The sequence below is a fragment of the Haemaphysalis longicornis genome, unplaced genomic scaffold (genome assembly GCF_048455015.1).
Source record: "Haemaphysalis longicornis isolate Haplotype H1 unplaced genomic scaffold, Haemaphysalis longicornis Haplotype H1 scaffold_12, whole genome shotgun sequence".
NCBI classification, from domain to species: domain Eukaryota; kingdom Metazoa; phylum Arthropoda; class Arachnida; order Ixodida; family Ixodidae; genus Haemaphysalis; species Haemaphysalis longicornis.
Genome location: NW_027526225.1, coordinates 89,856,963 through 89,881,252, shown reverse-complemented (window position 1 = coordinate 89,881,252; position 24,290 = coordinate 89,856,963). Strand labels below are relative to the sequence as shown.

Sequence of the window (24,290 nt, the reverse complement as noted above, 5' to 3'; positions counted from 1 at the left end):
TAAAGAAGAAAGAAAGAAAGAAAAACACGCGCCCAGAGTGGGGACCGAACCCACGCCTTTCGATTACATGTCGAATGCCTTACCAATTCGGCTATCTGGGCGACTGTGTTCTCCTTCACTTTCTGAACTATTTATATTTACTAGAAGTGTATCTGACGCTTGAGGGTGGTAGCCAGCGCCACAATGCCTCCTTTGGCATTGTAGACTGCTGACCTATCTTTCGGTATTTCCTCAGCGAGCCCCTCATTTCCTTACTATATTATTCTGCGAAAGCCTAGCGAGGGTCTCGGTTCTGGCAGCCTTGATGCCTAGGTAGCATAAGAGGGCTTCCCGCCAGTAACCCGCTCATGACAGGCTGTAGACGTTCGAGTCACGCCCCGGGGGTTGAAAAGAAGGTCCCCTTCTCCCCGTGTAGTCAGAGTGGCGCTGGCTACCACCCTCAAGCGTCAGATACACTTCTAGTAAATATAAATAGTTCAGAAAGTGAAGGAGAACACAGTCGCCCAGATAGCCGAATTGGTAAGGCATTCGACATGTAATCGAAAGGCGTGGGTTCGGTCCCCACTCTGGGCGCGTGTTTTTCTTTCTTTCTTTCTTCTTTATAATTAAAAAAAATGTTTACTTAATTAACCGTAGTGAAAAAGAAAAGAGCCTAACCACACCCCTATGCCTCCTTTGGCATTGTAGACTGCTGACCTATCTTTCGGTATATATATATATAATGTAACGTCACTAACGGTAAAAAATAGTCTAACCATTGCCCTATGCCTTCTTTGGGGTTGTAGACTGCCGGCATTTCTTTCTGTATTTCCTAACGAGCCCTTTATTTCCAAACAATATTATCGTGCGAAAGCTTAGCGAGGGCCTCGGTTCTGTCAGCCTTGATGCCAAGGTAGCATAAGAGGGTTTCCCGCCAGTTAACCGCTTATGACAGGCTGTAGACGTTCGAGTCACGGCCCGGGGGTTAAAAAAAAGGTCCCCTTCTCCCCGTGTAGTCTGAGTGGCTCTGGCTACCACCCTCAAGCGTCAGATAAAATTGTAGTAAATATAAATACCCCAGAAAGTGAAGGAGAACACAGTCACCCGGATAGCCGAATTGGTGAGGCATTCGAGATCTAATCGAAAGGCGTGGGTTCGGTCCCCACTCTGGGCGCGTGTTTTTCTTTCTTTCTTTCTCACGTAATTAATAAAAAAAATAATAATGTAACGTCACTAACGGTAAAAAATAGTCTAACCATTCCCCTATGCCTTCTTTGGCGTTGTAGACTGCCGGCATTTCTTTCTGTATTTCCTAACGAGCCCCTCATTTCCAAACTATATATATATATATATATATATATATATATATTGCAGGAAAATATTTCTTGGACACCGGCAAGTCGTAGCAAAAAAAGAAAGACACACGTCGAAAAAAGAAAAGGTTTAACGTGTCGGCCGAGGGACCGGCCTTCATCAGAATAACCATATATATATATATATATATATATATATATATATATATATATATGCATTTATTTTAACTTACGTTTAGCTTATGTTTACTCAGTGATTCTTTTTTACGTTATTTGTGTTTCTATTACAGATTATTACCTGTTTTTTTTTCGTTCCTCTGTGTTTGCCTGCCGGCCTACTATCAAACATTGTACACTTGGGTGTTTACGCTGGCTGCTATGTAATGGAACGGTTCCCTGGGCTTCATCAAGCGGATTCACAGGTTTCAGTCAGGGAACCATCCAGAATTCTTTCTAGAAAATAGAATGATTTTATTTTCAATTGAATCTTGAATACCTCCAGTTGTTGTTTTTTTTTTTGACATGCGCTTAAATGCTCCTGAATACAGCAAGCATCCGAGCCGAAGTGGCCGTGAACGGGTGAGCAGTGAAATGCATTAGTAGCCGCGATGTCATCCCGGCAGGCAAATTCGAAGTCGCAGTGAAATATCGTTGAGCGAAGCGCGAAGGAGACACAAAAATATCCAGAAATTTCTGAAATGTAGATTTTGGCTTGCTTCGTCTGAATCCAACATCAAGAAAAGCACCGGGAAGCGAAGAAGAAAACCAAGACCCTTAGAGGTAGGGCTCAAACAGATTGCACGGTATGAGCCGCGTCATAGAGAAAAAAAAAAGAAACTGTTAGACACACATGTCGGCATCACTCCAAAAATTGCGCATCTTTGCGCAACGCTTCGCGGTATTATGCGTTGTCTCGTGCTGGAAGATAAGGCCTCGTAAACAGCCTCTTGTCCGGTTCGTCAACGTCAGGTGCGGAGACCTCATGAAGCGAAGAGTTTCGCCATAAAAAGAGCTGCTACTGGTCGTCTCGGCATCTGCTCAGACCCAGCTCGTTTTCCCTCCAGCCAGCTGAAGACTGAAGTTTGTTTTGACAAAACAGGGCGATGAACTCTACTCGGACTGTGGAATAATATCGCACTTTTCACTATATTATCAGCACCGTTCGGAGCAACCTTGGTGGGCGCGCTACGTCCTACGGAACCATCGGCAAATAGCAGCCGTGAATGCACGCACGCCATCATTATCACTGCCGAGGTTCTTTCTGCTCACTTATCGGAAGCGTCCCTTTATTTGAGCGAGCCGTGTATCGCGGAGTTACTGCGGGAACGTTAGCCGCACGTCCGCCACATTTCCCACGGTGTTTACGTTGCTGCAAAGAAAGGCCTGTTGACGCGGCTCGGTTGGTGAGGGCGCTTTAAAGCACAGCGCTGCACTGCGACGGACGGTTAGATGCTTCTTCAACATTGTGCATTCGGGCTGGAAGAGAGCGGGTTACGATCATCAGCTGACCACCTTGAGTGCTCCTCGACGGTCTGCTCGGCATTATGTACCGACAGTGGGACTCAGTGCTTTACCTGATGCTCGCGTTTGCGGCCACTCTACGACTAACAGTTCAAGAGCAAGACTCGACAACGTCACCCGATGCAGGAGGTGAGTGGGAACCCCAATTCAATACTTTCGCTTCTTAAATTTGTTGAACACATTGTTACGTGCAAAGTGACTCGACCATTCGCGGTAGAATTATGGGTTGAAACGCAAGAAAGGGAAGTAAAGTTCCTTTCCCTCTGCCTTCACCCGAAACGAGTGCCAACCCTTCTCCGATTAAGCCAAGGGGACCAGTTTCAAGCGTTAATCTGAGCCGGCATGACATTCGTGCAACGTAACAGTATCTTTCAGCGCTGATAAGTTACACATCCACAGTGCGTGCAAACTTTTATTGGAGAGAATTCGGGAATAAATTCCTGCCTCCCTGCATGTCTGCCAACCCGCCTGTCTGTCACCATACAACCCTGTGGGACGAAAAAAGTAATGAGGCCATAGGTAGCAGTGGAGACTGAACCAGTGGCTTCATCCTTTGCACTTGGCAACACAGATTTAGCCAGACGCGGAGGCCGGTTCCCCAGAACGTTCGGATGATACATTATAAAGCGCCGTGATCCAAAGGGATGAGGCTTGCCCTCAGCTAGCGTAGCCAGCCACTGCAATGGGCCGAAACTGTATAGATCGGGATTGAAGGACACTGAAAAAAAAATTGCCTGTTCGGGTGGAGAGGATTCTCAAACTCTCACAATCTTGCAGAAGACATGCTCAGCTTCGAACCGACTCCCCGGGCCCGCTCTCCTGGCTGTGATGCCGCTTGGTAGCTTTTCCCCTTTTATTTATTTCCACTTCGGTGGTTAAAAACATCTTTTGCCTCTCGGCAAATTCTTTTATATTAATATTGGGTTAAGCCTGTTATACCTAGTGGCACAGGCGGATGCACTTAATATTTTATATTCTTTTTAATCTGCCTCACAATATCCATATCCGTATCCATGTTGGTGTACGCAGGATTCAATGGCTTCTTTCCGCAAGATAAACCAGGACGGACGTAAGGCGGCCGCTGCAACGTTTCCGCCGATATTTTTGGTTCTGGGGAGCATGTTAAAAGCTCGCTTTAGGGCTTTAGGTTTTATAGGGCAGCTTTTCGATGCTCGCTCTCGGTTTACGCGATGTCAGCGCGTAAACCGACCAGCAGTAATGAAAGTAGAGTACAGTGGAGAATGAAAGCGCAGCGATACTAAAGGTGGTGATGAAAAAATTGGCTCCAATCCACTCTCTGAAGGTGGTTGGAAAGCAAAGCTTTAAACGCAACCCATAACAATTTCCCATGCGACGTCACTTGAATTCACACACGCGGCTCTAAAAAGAGTGAAACCAGACATTTTGCCAGCCGTTACCTGGAATCTGCGGGGGTGGCGTCCTGAACGCAGCAGCAGCGTTGGCCCGGCCGGGCTAGAGCGGCGGACGCCGCCGCTGTAGCCCGGCCGTGAGTCGGGAGAAAGAAAATGGATGGAGAAGAGCGTCTTTCCAAGGGTGAGACAGCGGAACCTAGCCATCCTGATCTGCTAGCTCGGGGCTACACCACCGCGCGCCACAAGCGCAGACACCGAAACAATTCGGCATGTTAGCTTAGTGATTCCCATTTATTTTATGCCGACTAAATCTAGTTAATTCGGTAAGCTTTAGAATTGCGAGAAAGCTGAGGGAACTTTTTAATCGCTATTTATCAGAACCAGTTGCTTCTTTCGCCATTTGTAATACCTCTTAAAGCACAACCGAATTGGTATTCACCAATTTAGAAAGCGGAGTCCCATTCGTGGCAAGCAGTGCGCAAAAGGTAGCGTTTCTGTAGCGGCCAGATGTCTGTATGTGGTCTCTACATTTTGCTTTCCCGGCCTCCAAACCAATCCTTAACGTATCTTTGCCGCACGACCACTTCGATCCGTCGGGTCCGGATTACCCAGGAGGTGCTGTCGAAGAAGTTCATTAAGCCGTGCGATGAAAGCGCGCAATGGACGCGAAGCAGCGCCAAAACAGGCCCAAAACAACTGTCGCTAAAGCAGACGACAAAATCGTACTGCCGACGCCGCCACCGGCGGGCAGGCACTCCCGCGCGGGGAACGCTGGGTAACTTCGCGGTGCCATCGCTAGTGTGCTCCGCGAGTGAAACCCTCCGCCGCTTCTCCCCCTTTCCCACAGCCGCCTCCGACGCGTTAAGAGTTGGTTGTCCCGCACGCCACGAAAGAACCGTTGGCTGGTAAAGCTAGAAATCTTTGCTTTAAAAAGAGGGTGTAGTGGCAGCGTGAGGAGACATGTGGAGAAGGAAAGCAGGTCGGGAGAGTAAAGAGAAAAGCGGAGGGGAGAGCGATGGTGCTCTCCGGCACTGTACGTGGCGGCTACTGCGAAACGCGCATCCCGAGACGTGCCTCAGCGTCGGCGGAGTTGTGAACAGGTGTCCCGAAGTCTCTTCATTAGAGAGACGGTCACGGAACGCGCAGGCGCCTCTTCATTACATCGACTTTCCACCTGTATAGCCGTAACACAATATTCAGCCGTACGCAGTTTTTACTGGACGACGAGCGATGCAGGAGGAACAATTACTTCCCCTGTAAACCTGTGCACACTTCAAGACCTGTCGCGAGCCACTATTGGACCTCGGTTCTCCACCCGCAAATGAAGAAGCGCACCTGCAACGCGTTCGAGAGAACCCCTCAGGGCTTCAGAAAGTTACTGAACACTCGCTAACCAGTGGTCTCTACAAGTTGGTGTACTAACCTGGACCGATACCTATCAAAAATCGTCGCACCTATCTCTCTTCATGAATTTTGCGAACTATATGTTCGCGGACTTTAAAATGCCATCCACCATTTCAAGTGATTGAACCTTGAACACTGTTCTTTTTTCGATTATTCCCGTGTCCCTCTCCTTCCCCAACAGGGCATTCATGCCCCCTCTGGTAATAAAGGCATTCCTCCTTCGCCCCTGCAACCGATACTAAACGCGACTCCAGGGCAGAGGTTTGGTGTCGCTGGCGTCGAAGAAGAACGCTACCATGAAAATCTCCTGGATCGAACGAGCGTGATACCGACGCAGCCTTGCGCGGTCGGGTGCAAAATACAGGTGGATTCGGCCGAGCGAAACATGGGAACCGAAGGGTGATTAGAGAGAGATAAGAGCGGATCGCTCACATGATCGTCCAAGCAGACGCGGCAGGGGCAGGAGTGTTTGCTTTCTTCAATCTCCTTCTAGCGAACGACAATCCGGCCAAGCGGAGAGAAGGTGTTGCAAAAAAAAAGAAGAATGGATAAAGATTACAGTGATAACATACATAATAGCACACCCGCAGCGCCAGCTGTTCTTCCACTGCGTGAACGTAGCGATGAAAAAAAAAACAGCATGCTGGAAGTTTTGTAATTCTGCGCCTTGTCATTGAAAATTGAGGACAAAAGATCGATAAGCAGCTTTGGCAGTTCCACTCATTTTATCGGGAAAGGCTGAAACAGTAGCCCTTCAATGCCATTGTCATCCCACTCTTTTGCAAGGCAGCATGTTCGGCGTAATCTCTCGGTATACAGATGCACCCATATCGGGTGAACAACGTGCTTTGGCATTGAGTTCAGATTATATTCGCTCACAATCGGCTGTTTTCTCTGCTCTCGCGAACGCTGCCACGTGGGCGGCGGCTTGCATAAAGGTGTGAAAACATGACAGCATGGTATTTGCAAAACAAGGCCGTGTAGACTGTTGCTATCAACCCATTTTATTGTTGACGCAGCTGAAACGACGGGACTGTAGTCTACTGCTTGTGCCCAAGGTCCTCCGGGTAACGAGTACGCACGCATATTTGTATATACATTTGTGTGCTGCAATGCATTTGGGTGTAGCAATGTATTCGTGTATAGCAGTGGAGCCGACTCTGAATGTGCTCGGAGTAAAGCGCTTGATAAGGATACCTGGGCTCTTGCAGATGGGCTTATTAAAATGCTTTAGGAGGGCCTTTTTACCTTGGTATCGGACTGCTTATATGGCGCCGCGAAAGGTGTCTTTCTCGCAACGCACGTGTGTGTACTAATGAAGCCGTCTTTAAAGGTGCTCGGCGAATAGCAGAGCGACCGTAAGTATTGATTTGACAGTACCCATTTGGGAATCTCTACAACTTTTACATAAAGTCGTTCCTCTTCACAAAGTCCAAGGGAGTCGATGTCCATGTTAGCTGCAGGGCTGCTATATTCGTGTGCAAGTTAAGAACGGCAACGACGATGATGTTGATTGCTATTAGTATCCCCTTTGTAGCGGGGTGACGATGTGTCATCTTACCAAGAACGACTAATATACCTGTTTTATACTCTTGGTTCAATACTAGCGCTGCTTAGGGCAGGCACAAAAAAATATTAGGCACAAAATACTTTTTTTTCTGTTACAGGTGGTAACTGTCCTAGGCAATATTCCCATCTCTGGTTTTCGTCCACCAGCATTCTAATCTTCTTTTCGTCGCCTCGACAGCCTTGAAGTTAACTTACTCTTTGCTACCCTTAAATCCTAGTGCTTCTGGAAGCCGAATATTTCTCTCGTGTAGATTTGGATGGATACCCTCGCATTCTAACACTATGTTCCGCATAGTTTCTGTTTCTTTTCCGCAAACCGTGCTTACCCATGCATACCCCGTTATTTGATGTATACTTCCCCACAAAGCTTTTAGTTCGCAAGCAACCTGCTCTAGCCTCAAAAAGCAAAGCACTGCCCTTGGAATTATCGTAGAAATTTTCCTTTCTGATGTCTAATTTCTCAGCCCTGTACATCGCTAACGACACTTTAGCTTCCATTTTTTATCTCCATTTATTCCTTTCTACCTGCCTTGCCAATTTTTTATTACCTTGGCTGTCTTGGATTCTACACTGTCCTTTCCGTATTTCAACGTTAGCCTAATAGTGTTCTTCAGCCACTGCGGGTCCGCGCTTTTCATGTATAGGTACCTACAAACTTTAGCTGTCCACCTACGTTGATCCATTGCTCTGAAACTCCTCGCAAAACATATTTTACTCTGCGCTTCTCGAACTTCAAGCGACACCCAGCCCATATCTCCCTGCACTGCTTCATTAGTTGTTTTTCCAAGCGCGCCTAAGGCCAAGCGGCCTACTGTTCTTCGGTTCATTTCAAGGCCTGATAGAACGTCTGATTTTAAGCAGAGTACAGCATTCGCAAATGTGAGACCTCGAGCCATTACTCCTTTCCACATTCCTCTCACTACTACATACTTGCTATGCCCACACAGAGCTCTATGCTTCATTATAGCTGCGTTTCGCTTTCCGTTACCCTTAAGTTGCTCCTCGGGAGTTCTTAAGTAGTTATTCCCTTCGTTTATCCACACTCCCAAATATTTATATTGCTTGACTCTGGGTAATTCGACATGCTGGATTGACACTGCGTCAGCGCTGCGTCATTGAAAACCATTATTCCAGATTTTTCAGCGCTCAAACTTAACCCGAGGTCAGTGGCTTCCTGACCGCTAATATTTATGAGCCGTTGCAAATCGGTCTGGTTATGAGCTAAAAGATCGATGTCGTCTGCGTAAAACATTCCCGGAATACGTTGTTGTACCACTTCGCAACGGAAGTTGCCGGAAATATTATTAGGGGCGAAGCCTTTTAGGGGCTCGGGCTGTTGGCGTCTCCTGTCGTCGTCGTCGTTCGTATTATGTGGTCACGGTATTAAAACACTGGGACACTCGTTTTCCAGCGCCTCGCGATGGAACTTAATGCGTACTAAAAACACCGGGACACTCGTTTTCCAACGCCTCGCGTTAGAACGCTTCATGCTTAGAAGATTCGACACTTTTACAGCAAATATGTATACCTCTACCCCCCAACGGTTTCATTTCCGTGGGCAAAAATGTCAAGACGCCAACACTATACTCATACACTGCATGCTTCGCCCCTCACCAGGTTTCACGTTAGTGGAGATGGCCCGGGATTTTTTTTCGTAAACCTCCACCCATTCCCCTTCTCAACGCTGTCGCACAATGACTGCTTTGAACCGTTATGATTGCTTTTAGTTGGCGTTTTCCTTCGTGGTTTTCCCAAGAGCTCATCCTGTGCGCTCTTCCCGCGTGTACATGCAGAGGGGCCGACAAGGCGCTGCTACGGCGAGCTAGGCTGCTTCAGCATCGACGGGCCCTTCTACCACAAGCTATACCGGCCGCTCAACTTCTTCCCCGAAGGTCGCCACGTGGTGAACACCGAGTTCCTGCTGTTCACGCGCCAGAACCCGACGCAGGAAGACTACCTCACGTGGAACTCGAGCCTCGAGCACATCAACCGGACGCACTTCAACGCCAGCCGCCCCACCAAGTTCATCACGCATGGGTGGCTGGACACGGTGTTCTTCGGGGCATGGCTCAAGGTGCGGCTCTCTTTTAAGTGCAAAGCACTTTAGGGGCTCACTTTGTCGTCGTAGCTCACTCGCTGAACCCACGGCGTACCGTCGTAGCGGAGTCCCCCAGAGGCTTCGAAAACGAAGCGGTTTATATAGGTCAATACCGTTCGAAACTCCTGAGCCGCTGGCGCTTGTCATGCATCTCCTCGTTTCGTTGTTTAGCGCAAAGAAAGCTGCAGGTACATTTGAGAGAGAGAGAGAGAGAGAGAGAGAGAGAGAGAGAGAGAGAGAGAGAGAGAGAGAGAGAGAGAGAGAGAGAGAGAGAGAGAATAACTTTATTGTGTTCATGGGTATTGCGACCTGGTGGGTGCCCCTAGTCCAGGGCTCCAGCCTCCAGAGCGCCGGTGGCTGCTCTGGAGATCATTCGACACTGCTCGTCGTAGTCGGCGCTAGACAGTGCCTCACTCCACTGTTAGTCTGTTAGAGGGTGTTTGGGAATTTTGTGGCACCCGGCTGCCATATGGTAGAGGGTGGCTACTTGGTTGCACTTGGGGCACAGCTTCGGGTATTGGGTTTGATAAAGTTTGTGTAGTCTGGAGAGGTGAGGGAAGGGGTTCTTTTGGATTGAGCGGAGTGCTGTTTGATCCTGTCTTTGCAACTTGGGATGAGGAGGTAGAACTTTAATCTGGTTTGCTTTGCAGTAGCTCAGAATTTCAGAATATATGCTACTACAAAGAAAACCTGATTAAATTCCCACCTCCTCATCCCAAGTTGCATACGGATCAAACAGAACTCCGCTCAATCCAAATGAACCCCATTCACTCACCTCTCCCGACTACACTTAGGCAGAATTTGTATATATAACCGGCAGCCTCCGCGTCCATTTAGTTAAGAACGCCCGTTGGATTGGTTTTTACGATAGTCGTGGCCGCCAAAAACGACGCGTTCCAGACTTCGCAGTAAGGCACCGGCACGTGCGGGATGAAAGAGGCACAAAAAGAACAGAACTCCCGCTTGCGCTGTTCCAGGCAGGGGGCGGGCGAGCACTGAGAGGGCGGTAAATGAGAAATGCTTTGGACAAACCTCCGTTTAACTCGTCTGAAGAGGAGTGAAGTATGGTGGCAAAGAGCATGATTGGTGGTAGCAGTGAGCGGATAACGGCGCCACAGCTCATTATGACGAGTTACTGCTCTCCGCTCACCACAGCGTTCACGTTGAGTGAAACAGCTTTACTTTTAAATGCAGAGCATTTCAGTAACTCACGATGTCACCCGCGTTGACGTCCGTCGTAGTCCGCACCGTCGTTGTCCGCATCCCCTTACACTATATAAAAAAAATACTATCCGGAGCCTGGTTTCGATCCCTCGACCCTGCGGGCGGAACGCAATGTACATGGTGCTCTACCCACTGCGCCACAAAGCCAACACAGATTGGGAGGCTATGAACGCGCCTTATATCCTTGACTCATTCAAACTACGTCAAGAAGCTGCTGATACAACGCATTCACTACCACCAACTCCCCAAACACTAAACGTTAACGCAATACACCCACCCCCTATGCGACGCATTTACTCGAGTCCCCCTCGCGGGGAGATGGGGCCGCCAAAAACAACGCGTTGTGGACTGCGCAGTAAGGTGCCGGCACGTGCGAGAACCGCTCGCGCTGTTCGTTCCAGGCAGGGGGCGCGCGAGCACTGCGAAGGCGGGAAATTTGAACTGCTTTGGACAAACCTCCGTTCAATTCATCAAGAGAGAAGTGAGACAGGGAGGCGAAGAGCGTGATGGGTAGTAGCAGTAAGCGGATAACGGTGCCACCGGCCGTTATAGCGAATCACTGCTCTGCATTTACGACAGCTTTCACGTTGAGTGGAACGGCTTTAATTTTTTTAGCAGACAGAGAGACGGAGAGAGAGAGAGGGAGAGACGGGGGAATCGAGCAATCACTGCCCAACACAGTTTACTTCCACTAGTGCAGGACAAAAACGGCGGAGGAAAACGTGGCAAAAGTGGGAGGGGGAGGGCAGTATACTGAGCCCGCATGAGATGCTCGTCGGAGCTACTATAGCGAGGGTGTGACGGGGAGGGCGGAACGCACTGCTGTGGTGCTATCGCTCTCGCTGCCTCCCCCTCACACTTTCGGGAGACGCTACTACTACTACGTGCGTGGCTCTTTCGAACCACGCGTCATTTGCGCGCGAGGTTGCAACCCGATTTGCAACAACATGGTCGCCGGCGGCGGCAACGCGCTGCGATATATATATATATATATATATATATATATATATATATATATATATATATATATATATATATATATATATATATATATATATATATATATATATATATATATATATATATATATATATATACATATATATATATATATATATATATATATATATATATATATATATATATATATAAGGTTAGTAGAGACATAGACAAACGAGAAAGACTTCGAAAATAAAAATAAGTTTACTGGCGTTTCAGGGAGAGGGAGTCCTCTCAACACCAACTAGACTACTTCAGGCCCCCGCACTCCCGCGCAGTACTGGCGTGACGTCATCGCACCTTGCCCGACGAAAAGACGCCAAAAGTTGCCATGCGTTCCCGACAGATGGCGCTAGTCGCTGCACGCCAAGCATTCCGCGCTCTCTCGCCGCATGACAGAACATGTTTGCGGGCGACGGGATCTCCGTAGCCGTGCACGTGGTCGTTTACTTTGTTGTGTGTTCCGATCGCAAGAAATTGTGTCCCTAAGCTGTGTTTTTTATGTTGCGCGCGCTTCTGGAAGCATGGGCCGGTGCTGTGTGCCAATGTGCCGAGGAAACTACGATGGGGGACCAAAAGTGCGGTTGTTCTCGTTCCCTAAAGACCCGAAGCGAAGAGACGATTGGAAACGTGCGGTGCGGCGCGACGATGTCGATGTTGCACAGTTGAAGGACCCCAAGGTAAGCGAAATTGTGTATATTATTAGTCCTCATCAGTGAATACTATACTAGCTGCGATAAAGCTATAGATTTTCGTAGGATCCTTCCATTTATGTGGGTCCACTCGCTTGCTGCATCCGACGATCTGTTGAGTCAGCTTCAAAATTTGCGTGCCCATTTCGGTCGTGCGCAGGTGTGCGAACGCCACTTCAAGCCCCAGTATTTGAGGACAACGTCGACATACACGGACGTTGACGGGCGGACCATCGAAGCGCCCATGAAGCTCACAAGGCTGACGGCTGACGCACTGCCAACAATTTTTCCTGACTGTCCAGCATACGTGTCTGATATGCGGAAGACACGCGAAGCTCCTGGTGAAAAGAGGAGGAGGACTGAAAATGAATTACTTCAGCATGCCATCCAGCAGTCTAAGGTCACTTACGAAGCCGAGTCACAGGAGAACAAAGTTCAGAGCCTCCTTGACATTACCTCTAGCATGGAGCGCACACGAAACAAGGTGTTTTGGTCCCCTACCGTGTGTGAATCGTGCGTGATTTTTGCCCACGTCGAGATCACATCGCAAGCCCCGGAAATAGTTGTGTCTGTGGTGGTGACTTCTGACTTATCTGTTAGCGTGTTTTTAAGGAATGTTCAGTTGTTTTCTAGCGAAGAGCTATGCATTCCTTCAAAAATCTTCGATTTTCGGGTGCTCATTGATCTCCTGGACAGTGTGGAGACTTACAGCAGCGAGAGACCAATCCAGAAACAGGACAAAGTGCAAGGAACCTTAAACCTAGTCGTTTCCCTTCTTGATGACATCACGAATGAGGATTTAGAGGAAAGCGAAAGGGCTGACGCACTGTTGTTTCTAAAGGAGCAGTGTCACCTCGTAACGAGAAAGGCCAACGCTGTGAGGTACTCTTCAGACCTTCTTGTTTTTTCTAGTATCTTGCATACTATTTCACCACATGCTTACAAATTTTTCCGCCACAGTGGAAAGCTAGTGCTGCCACATCCTGAAACAGTCAAAAGAGTTTGCGCAGCTTGTGATGTCAGCCCTTCCAAAGAACAGAGTGAGGAGGGATTTTTGAGATTCATAAAGCGTAGAGCGGGCATTCTGAAGCAACACGAAAGAAATGTGTCGCTTATGTTGGATGAAATACACCTGCAGCAGTTTTTCGAGTTCAAAGGTGGCTGTTTAACAGGATCTGCTGCTCATTCCGCGGAGCCAGCTAAAACAGCCCATGTTTTCATGGTTCAGTCGCTTTTGTCGACATACAAGGATGTTGTGCACATTCTTCCTGTGACCCGAATATCAGCAAATGAGCTACATGATGTCTTGAAAAGGGTGATTATGAGCCTCGAAAGCGCTGGCCTTCATGTTGTCGCGGTGATAACCGATAACAACGCCATCAACAGGAAAATGATGTCGCTTTTTGGTAATGGTAAAGAACCAGACATTGTCTACCCGCATCCTGCAAACTCACAGCAGCCTTTATTTTATGTAGTGGACACTGTGCATTTGTTGAAATGTGTGCGAAATAATTGGATAAACCAAAAAGATGATGATAAGTGTTTTCATTACCCGTCATTTGAAAGTGACCGCAGAAAACGGAAGCGACCAGAAAGCCTCCTTTTTTTGTCTGCGACGCCTGTATCAGATGGAACATGACAAACTGGCAAAAGTTGCGCATGGGCTTACATATAAAGCACTCTATCCTACCAACTTGGAGCGTCAAAATGTAAAGCTGGCACTCAAGATTTTCAACAGCTTTGTGTCGTCGGCTCTAGCTATTGAAGGCGAGAAGCTGCAGTTACCAGTGCTTGAACAAACCGCAACATTTATTGACCTGATTATTAAGTGGTGGAAAGTCGTGAACGTCAAAACACCGGAAAAGGGGCACAGACAGAGGGATGTTTGGCAGGAGCCAGTGAGCAACATGCAATGCCAGCAGATTGAGTTCCTGGACAAGTTTGTGACCTGGCTTGACGCTTGGAGCGGCAGAGGCACTCAGTCTAACAGTCTGACCAAAGAGACGCATTTTGCTCTACGACTGAGCACCTATGCCTTGATCGAACTAGCAAGGTACTGTCTGCACGAGCTTGGCTTTAGATACGTACTCTTGGGAAAGTTCCAAACTGATCCTCTAGAGGCAAGGTTTGGAAGGTACAGACAGCTCTGCGGGTCACATTACAATGTTTCTATAACCCAAGTTTTTGAGGCAGAAGCAAAGATTCGTCTTCAGAACACGCTTATTCTAGAGGACATGCCTTTTTCCAAACTTGAGGAAAGGGCACTGAATGCTGAAACTCTAATAAGCAAATACAACGTCACACTCACTGAAGACAACCTAAAGACGGCGGCTGGTGACATGCATGCCATAACGTACATTGCTGGCTATTGTGCATATGCGGCACTGAAGCGCCAGCCATGCGATGACTGTCGCACGCAACTCACCATTGAGGATCGAGAGCTGGAGATGAACGATCATTTGTTGATTGACAGCATGAGCCGGGGAGGCCTAAAGTTTCCGAAGCCATTTGTGGTGCGCGTTGTTCTATCAACCAAAGTCGTTCTAGAGCATCTTACAAGCAAAGTGTATGAACACCAGTTTCACGTGGAAGGCAATCAACGATTGGCCCTCCAGAGTATTATGCTCTTCCTGCTAAGCGACAGTGAGGAACTGGACAGTTGCATGAGCGGCCACCACCCAGATGTAGTCATGAAAAACATCATAAGGCCAGCCATTAACACACTTCTGAAGAACTATGTTGCTCGACGAAATGACAGCATATCTAGGCAGAAGAGCTCTACAAATCAGAGAAAACTGCTTACACTGAAGTGAGTTATGTTTGCGGATGTCATTTTGCATGTGCAGGTGTTGACATTTTTTGTAATGAAGCATCACTCATGTGTAATTTGGAAGTGACATGCAAACAAGGACCGAGCCTGTTGTATGCTAACATGTTGTTTTTTTATGTGCAAGTATTTCTTTTGGTAGCAATGAAGCAGTGCCATCGTGATTGTGAATAATGTTGTAATATAAGTATATAAAGTAATATATGTGCTACATGCTACCATATTTTTTACACAATTGCAAAAATGTAATTAGTTTGCTGCAAAGATGTGTGTGTGAAAAAAAGTATAGTGAGCAACTGCATAACCTGTGTATTTGTGAATAAATATTTCATTTTTAATGTCATTCAACTCTTGGTAACTTTATTCAGTGGCAGCGCATGATGCCAAACGTGGGGCTACTTCAAAGAAAGAGTATTCTTGTTTTTAGTTTTCTGCGTGTAAATTCTTTATAAATTATACACGCTTCTATCATGAAGGTTGCTGGCATTCTTAAATAAAATCGACCCTGAACGTGCGCACAAAGCACGCAGCTGCTCCGACCGCAGCTAGCTGCGTCGGGCCAGGTCCGTGACGTCACGCGAGCAGTGCGGAGGCCTGAAGTAGTCTAGGTGGTGTTGGTCCTCTCCCTGAAACGTCAGTAAACTTATTTTTATTTTCTAAGTCTTTCTCGTTTGTCTCTGTCTCTACTAACCTTATTTTTTTCGCGCTCTGTGTGAGTTTTTATCTTTTCAGTCTATATATATATATATATATATATATATATATATATATATTGTTACGCACACCATCAGTGCCGTATATTCGCGGATGCGTTTATGACATTTCAACGGTCAACCATCTGAGCAAGCTGATTGGAAGAAGAGGAGAACGAGGTTGCACTCCGGCTTGGCACCATCATTCACGGACCGCTCTACCATCTACGCTCGTCCTACACCATCCGACCTCACTGTAAATAAATCATATATATATATATATATATATATATATATATAACGGCAGAGTAGCGCGTGCCGCAGTGCGTTCCCTCATCACGCGATCACTTCATCAGACCTAGCAGATGTGCGCCGTGAGCGAGGAGACCGCAGTTTGCGCTGCGCGCAAATTTTGCATTAGGGAGTACAGTAATCGTCAGTGCAGTTTTACAGTCCATTTGAGGTCAACAGGATTCGCAAATATGTAATTACATGGGACAAGCACAGGTACACGCCTTCTATGACGCTTTCAGTATGTGCATTTCATTTCATTTCATTTATTTCATGCATTACATAAGGCGGGGACAAACAATATGTGAGGGACTCTTCATCACACAAATGGCCGAAAAAAGGAAGAAAAGACGAAGAAAGGGAACAAAAAACATCGCTCAGAAAGGAAACAAGCAAGCAGAAAAATATTCAAAATCATAGACTACAAATAAAATAGCAATATACATAAGTAATAAGCATCAGAATGCATGGGTCACTAAAAGTTTGTTACAAACATGGTTCAACTAGCAAGTCATTTTAACAAAAACCATTTAGGTGAAATGCACTGCTAGTTTCTCGCGAAAAGTCGTGCGGTCAGCGGACGAAACAATACTGTCGGGCAGGGTATTCCACAGGGTTATTGCATGAGGGAAAAAAGATTCTTTCATCGATGATGTGCGGCACTGAATGTGTGCGATTGGTTTGCTATGGTTGAGGCGCGGCGAGATTCTGGGCGGGGGTTGAAGTCGAGGGTGCCTGGCTAGTGGGTGATAGCAGAACGAGTGAAGCAAACAGAGACGCGAGATGATTCGACGTGATTGGAGACATGGAAGGTCAAGTGTGCGTTTGAGTTCAGTGATGCTAGATTTACGCGAGTAGTTTGACATGATGAAGCGAGCCGCGCGATTCTGGATGGATTCTATAGTTCGTAGGTGAGATATGCTTGTGAGGGGTGCCAGATAGATGAAGCGTATTCCAATTTAAGCCGAACGTATGTCTGATATGCAAGTTTTTTTACTAGCTGGTGATGTAAATCTGAGATTGCGGCGCAAAACGCCAAGTGTGCGTGAGGCGTGTGCGCATATTGTTTCAATGTGAGTGACCCATGATAATGACGATGTCAAGTGAACGCCTAGATACTTATAGCAGTCTGTTCGAGTTATTTCGTCTGAACTGATATGGTATGCGTGATTTGCGATGCTGCGTTTACGAGAAAAGGACATGGATCGGTACTTATTAAGGTTAAGAGCCATTTTGCACACCATGCAACGATAGTGTCAATGTCTTCCTGAAGATCAGTGGAATCGCTAGGGTTACGAATGGCATTGCCGATGACGCAGTCATCCGCAAAAAGTCGGAGTCTGGTTTTTGTGTTAGATGGCAGGTCGTTGACGTAGATCAAAAATAATAATAATAATTTATAACGTCATTCATTTATATTTATAATAAATATAAATAATAATTTATAACGTCACTCTTGATTTTGTGCTTCTTTTTTACCTTTTCATTTATACTGAAAGATAGAACGTGCCGTACTAAAAGGGTTCCGCGAATTGGTCGCGTCTTCTTCTCCATCACAGGAAATGAAGACGGCCTTTTTGCTAGTGGGTGACTACAACGTCATAGTCGTGGACTGGCGCGGCGGCAACGGTCTCCCCTACACTCAGGCGACGGCCAACACGCGACTGGTGGGGGCTGAAATTGCCCTCTTCATCAAAAAGCTTCAGGTAACACGGGTACCCTGTTCTTTGGATACACTACTTGAACTCTATGCCAGTAATTTGAGCAGAACGAAGCGGACACATGCGAAGCAAGAAGGATGGTTAAAGGAGCCATGAAGACAAAATACAAGTTGTGTTTATTAGAAAGACTGCTTAGTCCCGATAACAATGATACAAATATCATCGCAATCTTCGAACAAACAACGGAGATATTAAAGAAAACGTGTGAAGCCGTCGCGACCCCCTAGCCAATTTCCCGCAACTTTTCTATGACGTCACGGAACCTTGTTTGTGCGATTGGCGGCCGCCTAACTGACGTGTCGCGACGACACATGACTGGACGTCTGTAATGGGGCCTCTAGTGCCATTTGACCGCATCACTTGAATGCTAACGTGCAGTTAACGCCCTGAAAATTATGTTTTATTGTTGGCCCGTATGACGTCACTCTTGCTCATAACACGTCCCTGTGGCGCAAAATTTGAAAGTTTTTAAATACTTGTTGCTTTTTTTTTCGTTAAAAAACATCTTTTGTGGCTGTAATGGAGCTGAGTGAGATACTGAATCCTAGTACTTTCAAATTAAACGAAGTTATATTTTTTCTTCATGGCTCCTTTAAAGGACAGACAATCGATTTCTGTAGAGTATGCGCTCTCCCCAACAAATGAAAGGGCGTCACTTAAAGCCCCTTGAACCGAAACGGTTTTTCTGGTGGGGCGCTAGAACGTTCGAAAGTGGGATTTTTAGATCTACCAGAAGCCTTACGTACGCTGCCAAAACGAATGCTGGCAACCATGAGAGTTATCTGTGCGCCAACTTCTAACTGTACGTGAGATGAAGAAAAAGGTATGTAAAAACTTCCGAGTTCCCATTTGAAACAATAATACAGTGCAGTCTTTCCCGTTCCTTTACGCGGTTTCTGAACCATGCATTTAAACCTACGAAGCTGTTTGTATGCGTACGGTAGTCTCGTGTAGACGCTATAGATGGCGCCACCATTCAAATTCCAAGAAGTTTGCTGCCAAATTAAAGTTACTTCCGATAATTAATTTAGAAATCTCTTGCTGATTTTCATATGAGACCCGCCGCGGTGGCTCAGTGGCTAAGGCGTTGCGCTGCTGAGCACGAGGTCGCGGGTTCGATTCCCGGCCGCGGCGGCCGCTTTTCTGATGGAGGCGAAAAGCAAAAACGCCCGTGTGTACGAGATTTCGGCGCACGTTAAAGATCCCCAGGTGGTCAAAATTAATCCGGAGCCCTCCACTACGGCGCGCCTCATCGCCTGCGTTGCGTCGGCGCGTTAAACCCTATAATCAATCAATCAATTTTCATATGAGCTATACAACATGGACTACACGAAAAAGTCAGTGCCCTTACATTCTTTGAAGAGGCATGACCAGGAAAGGTGGAGTGCGTAATGTTATAGTCGTTTGAGCGGCTAATTGTCATCTAATTTGTTTCCACATATTTCCAGTAAAACAACAGTTGCAGCCATTTTCTGTAACAATACTCCCTCTGTAGATGGCTGCGTATTGACAGCAGGCAGTAATTCTGTAATGTTTACAACTTCGCTGTGAACTAACTAATCATTACAAGTAAACGAAACTTTGTTACGGCAGGGTCGTCCTGGTGGCTAATTGTCTTATAATTTGTTTCGGGATACTTTTGATAACACACGAGTTAGAGCCATTCTTTGTAATCACGCTCCCTCCGTAGATGGCCATTGCTTCACTGTGCAACAGACAGCGTGGGAAAGTTAGCTTACAAAGCCCAAGCCTAGACATGATCCCCTGAAAGTCAGCTTCACCTTTAAGCGTAACTGCACTGCTGGGAAAACATTTTTTTTTTCTGGGGCATTATACAAATACTAACGCCCTAGGACCTGGTATATTTCCTTGATGGCTTTTTCCGTGCGGTGAAGGTGTGGCGCACAGTTTCACGATCCCGGGGGTTTGAACGGGGCCCCAAGGTGGCGCTACGCTCGCTTGCAATACTTGTCTACATCGCTCTGTTGCCGGAGATAATCTGCTGGCTCCTAGCCGCAGACAGCTTCACTCTATAAGCGGTTGGCTGTCCCTTTAAATGAGGCCTGAATCCTCCCTGTGCTCCAGCCATTGCGTTGGCATCGGGGTGTCATGATTGAGCCCGTCGTTGGGCTTCGTTTCAGTACTCCTCGGCTGTGCGGTGAAGCCTCCACTACGTGCGCCTTTCAGGCAGACCCTCCCCGTCAGTGACTCACGCTTTCACGTCTCGACAAGCCCAGGATCTCTGGCGCCTATCTTTCGGCGCGTTCCAAACTTCAACGGTTGCCGGCGAGGCACGTCTCAACGCGCCCCAAGGACACGGAAGCCCCGCGTTCGCAGCGGAGTCCTCCTCTCTCCCCTCTCTCGGACTCAGCGTGCGCCGCTACTACCGACTGCTCACGAACTCTGGAAAGAGTGTTGTGTGTGTCTGTGACGTTCGTGGCGTGTGCACAATCTAGAGGGAACGCTGTTTTGACCGTTAGCGCTTTGGGTATAAATAGACCCCGCCTATGCGCTGTATTTTCATTCCTGTTTGAGCAGTGAATCAATGCTGTCACTCTGCTCGAGTTCTGTACTGTAACCTCGCCCGTCGGGGCATTGTTCTTTGGCTTCGGCTCACCTCTCGCTGTGAAGTAAACAGTTACGTTAGCCTACGGCTTCTAGACTTCTTCACGGCTGCAAAAGCGGCTGGCCGCTCGCTCCACACCACGCTACCACACTTATGTCGGAGGCGACGGAGGAGGGAGGAGGAATGCCTTTAATGAATGAAGAGAAGTCAGCCTGGCAGCGAGCTTGGCTTGCTACTCCACATGAACATGAGATGTGCGAAAGTGAAGGGAAACGAAAACACAAAAACTCACACAGACACTACAAAAGCAAATAAGCACACAAACTGACAAATGCAGGACCACGCACACGGCGCACAAACAGAAGTGAAGTTAAGGCACACATTCACAGAGTTTCGTTCAGGCCGGAGTCACGGAGAAATGACACCAAAGCCCGTGTACTCCGTGTTGCCGCGGCAGTTGAGTGCCAAGGACCAATGGCGTCACAAAGCTTCAATGGTGCATCAGCACGCAGTCCCAAAGTTGTCTTCCAGGTTAGCCGCGGGGTGTCATAACGGGGACACACACACAGAACATGTTCTATGTCCTCACGGACACTGCATACTTGACAGTGAGGGGAGGCAACTCGGCGCGTCTTGTGCAGGTAGTGGCTGGTATAAGCGACGTTGAGGCGAATGCGGTGAACTACTGCTTCGTCGCGCTTTCCCAGGCCACACGGCATTCGGAAAGTGCAGGCGGGATCGATTCTGTATAGTGGCTGATAATTTTTTGTCCCGTCCGTCCATGTGGAGAGTTGTGACTGCCGCGCCACGGAGTACGCAAGTGTCGCGGCGTCACGTCTAGAGAAAGGAATTGGGAGGATGACACTAGATTGGGTGTGGGCCGCGCAAGCTGTTTCGTCGGCCACCACATTCCCATTCACCCCACAATGTCCAGGTAGCCACTGTAACACTACCTCGTGAAGCATTCTGGCAGCTTGTGTATGCAGGGTGTGTATTTCGTATGCCAGTTGCTCGCGCGGGAATGATGCTAGTTGCTGTAGCGCCGCCCGTGAATCTGTGAAAATCACCCACACAGAAGCTTCTTGCCCAAGAATGTACTGCAAAGCGGAGCGCAAGGCAGCAAGTTCCACGGAGCTCCGCTCAGGACGGCCCACCCGGTCGCAGCAGGGGGAGGAATTCTCCGGACGGGTTTTTCTTCGGGAAAATACGGAAAAAACTGACGAGACTGATGAGACCGAGAAACGATTACCCATAGCTATTCTCTCATTGCCATAAAAACAACTAAAACACTCGCGTTCTCCCATCGTCACTCACGTGAGTAGAATTTCGGCTTTGAGCTGCCCGCTATACGCCTCGAGCTTCGCGATCGCTGTGCCTCCTGCCGCCGCTTCTCTGCGGCGCTCACGGGATGACCGCTGCGTAGCTGATAGCGGCACATGCGGTGTTTTGGTTCTCTTTCGTTTCTTTTTGTTTTTCTATGCCATAAACAACTTGTTATTGTGATGTCTGTGAGCAAATAGTACGTTTAGGGTACTTCAAAAAACAGCTGCGTCCTAATAGAGTGCGCGAACGCCAACAAGAGCTATCCGGACACGCAGTACTGCGCGCTTCTTCGTCGCTGTTACGGGCGTCGGCGACGGCAGCAGCATATCACCAGTGTCATCTCCGAATATGACAGCCGCGAGTGAATCCTATTGTCACCTCGTTTAGATCTGATAATGACACAGTGAGACGTTGGTTTCGTTTCGCAGCGCGGACAACGAATGCGGTTTTGTTTCGAATATATAAGTCGCAGAAAAAAATGATTCGGGGATGTGATTATCTAATACCTGACAATAACTTGTGCCTATTATGAGAACAGAGGCCAGACGAACATGTTAAGTATATTCCAAATCTGTGGGTCGTTAAATATGTGCCCACTCCCGCCTGATATCAAGGACCAAGGAGAGTTAATGAAACCACGGCAAAATAAATGCTCTGCTATGTCCGGAAGCACCATTAGAGCTCGTACGGGAATGAAAAAAACCTAGTGCAGCTTCGGAAATGCTAGAGACGTCCTTCTTAGCTTAAACCAGGTAGGACCCAGTAGACCAACTAGATACGCAATGCACTGATATTTTCCAATACAGTTGGAAAGTGGAGAGGGCCGCTTATATCGTTGTGCACAAATGCCGAGCGAAATCAAGAAATGACCGTTTTAGTAATCCCACACACAAGCTGCGCACTCACTTTTATTTTGTTTTTCGACTTTAACGAACAGCTTATCATTCGGAGGACGCATTTGTTGAAGTATACAGTAATTTTACAAGCGATAAAAGGTGTCGTTGGAAGAGTGTGGTATCTGATAAGGCCCTCTGATTTCACTTTTGTGCTTGATTCTGCAGTCTCCCTATATCACATGACGATGTTTTCAAGAAGCGTTTAGTCGCGGGCGCGGATATAAGCGGAGGATATATGTACCAGATGATGACTGTTTGCGAGGGCTCACCTCGCGACGAGACGGCCCAGCCGTAAATTCTTTGTGGTGACTCCCGCATCCAATTTTGCATTATCCATTGTGCTTATTGCGTAGAATGTCCATGAAATTTATGCTACATTGGCTTGTTCAGGGTAGTGATCAATATCTGAGATATGAAGCGTAACTGGCGTGCTGTCAGGTTTGAGTGCTCCTCTAGATAATGTCAGCACACGAAACCGATTTACATCATGGTGTATAGGCGCAGCATGATCACCTGAACGAACGCTGCTTACGGAGGTACGGTTAGTTAATTTCAGGGCAGCGGAATTACAATCAAGTCCATGCATATGCCGGTTTCGCGACGCCGGCCTGTGATGTACCGAATGTACCACGCTAAGATCGCGTCAGAAGCATTTACACTCTCGTAAATACACCAAATTTGCAAACAGAATGACTGCTTCACATGAATGTGTATTTCCGACGCATACAAACGGAAAATATCTGTCGCAACCGTGCCGCAAAAGCAACGGCAACAGTAGTGAACGTGCCGGAGACTCCCGCGACTGCTTTCGAAACGGGCCGCTAGGGGGATTTCAGTGGCGCCCCTACAGGCAGCGCTCGAGGCGTATTTCACCGGCGGCAAGAAATCTGACCATGAAATAATTAACTTCGTACCATCAGATAACAGTAACAGTACGATAAACCCCGATGCGAACTCATTACGATGGCAATAGAATAACAATTGGACATCATTAAGCCAAAGCTGTTGAGGAGAGAACAAATTACGTAACATTTGGGCTGTTGATCTACTACTACAAGAAGCCCTAATTAAGGCCTACTACATGGGCGCTAAAAAGGGGGGGGGGCGCCAAAATTTCTGTAATTTGAGGAAGGGTAGCGAATGGACACAAGGCCATTGACCATGCCTATTATCCGATGGCAGTTTGAGATAATATTTCTGCCACACGCTATGGAACCAGTATTACGCGGCTCGGATGTGTGCTCCCAGCGGGACGATCAGCCTCTGAAATACACCTCATGAGAAACACGTTGGACAGCGGGAATACAAAATACCTGGCCGCTGGAGTAATAGTTGAGTCGCGTGGAAACGTTGATATCATTTAACCACTCAGATGAGCGTTGAAAGAGCTAAGTGCTTGGCAAAACTGCCATTCTTAAAAAAAGTAGTTTAGTAATAGTAGTAGTTGTAGTAGTGGTTGTTGTAGTAGTAGTAGTCGTAGTAGTACTACTAGTTGTTGTTATTGTAGTAGCAGTAGTAGTAGTAATATTAGTAGTAGTAGTAGTAGTTATTGGTGTTGCTGTTGTAGTGGTAGTAGTAGTAGTAATAGTAGTAGGTGTAGTAGTAGTAGTAATAGTAGTAGTAGTAGTCGTAGTAGTGGTAGTAGTAGTAGTAGTAGTGTAGTAGTAGTAGTAGTAGTACTAGTTGTTGTTATTGTAGTAGCAGTAGTAGTAGTACTAGTAGTACTAGTTGTTGTTATTGTAGTCGCAGTAGTAGTAGCAGTAGTAGTTGTAGTAGTAGCAGTATTATTATTATTATTATTA

The 24,290-nt window shown here is 47.2% G+C and overlaps 2 protein-coding genes and 1 non-coding gene across 3 annotated transcripts in view; all 3 read left to right on the top strand.

Moving 5' to 3' along the window:
- The first annotated feature begins 501 nt into the window (after positions 1-501).
- Trnat-ugu (transfer RNA threonine (anticodon UGU)) lies at positions 502-573 on the top strand. The gene has a single exon. It is a non-coding gene; the product is annotated as a tRNA-Thr (tRNA).
- A 1,678-nt stretch (positions 574-2,251) lies between these two features.
- Positions 2,252-24,290, top strand: part of LOC144162977 (pancreatic lipase-related protein 2-like) — a 40,096-nt gene continuing 18,057 nt past the window's right edge. Inside the window, exons 1-3 of the mRNA XM_077693735.1 lie at positions 2,252-2,942; positions 8,953-9,233; positions 17,542-17,688. Coding sequence (XP_077549861.1) covers positions 2,837-2,942; positions 8,953-9,233; positions 17,542-17,688 — 534 coding nt within the window. The 5' untranslated portion in view covers positions 2,252-2,836. The remainder of the gene's footprint in view (positions 2,943-8,952; positions 9,234-17,541; positions 17,689-24,290) is intronic.
- Positions 11,806-13,951, top strand: LOC144162976 (uncharacterized). Its single transcript, XM_077693734.1, has 2 exons — positions 11,806-12,160; positions 12,333-13,951. The coding sequence occupies exons 1-2, from the start codon at positions 11,873-11,875 to the stop codon at positions 13,809-13,811; spliced, it is 1,767 nt and encodes a 588-aa protein (XP_077549860.1). The 5' UTR covers positions 11,806-11,872; the 3' UTR covers positions 13,812-13,951.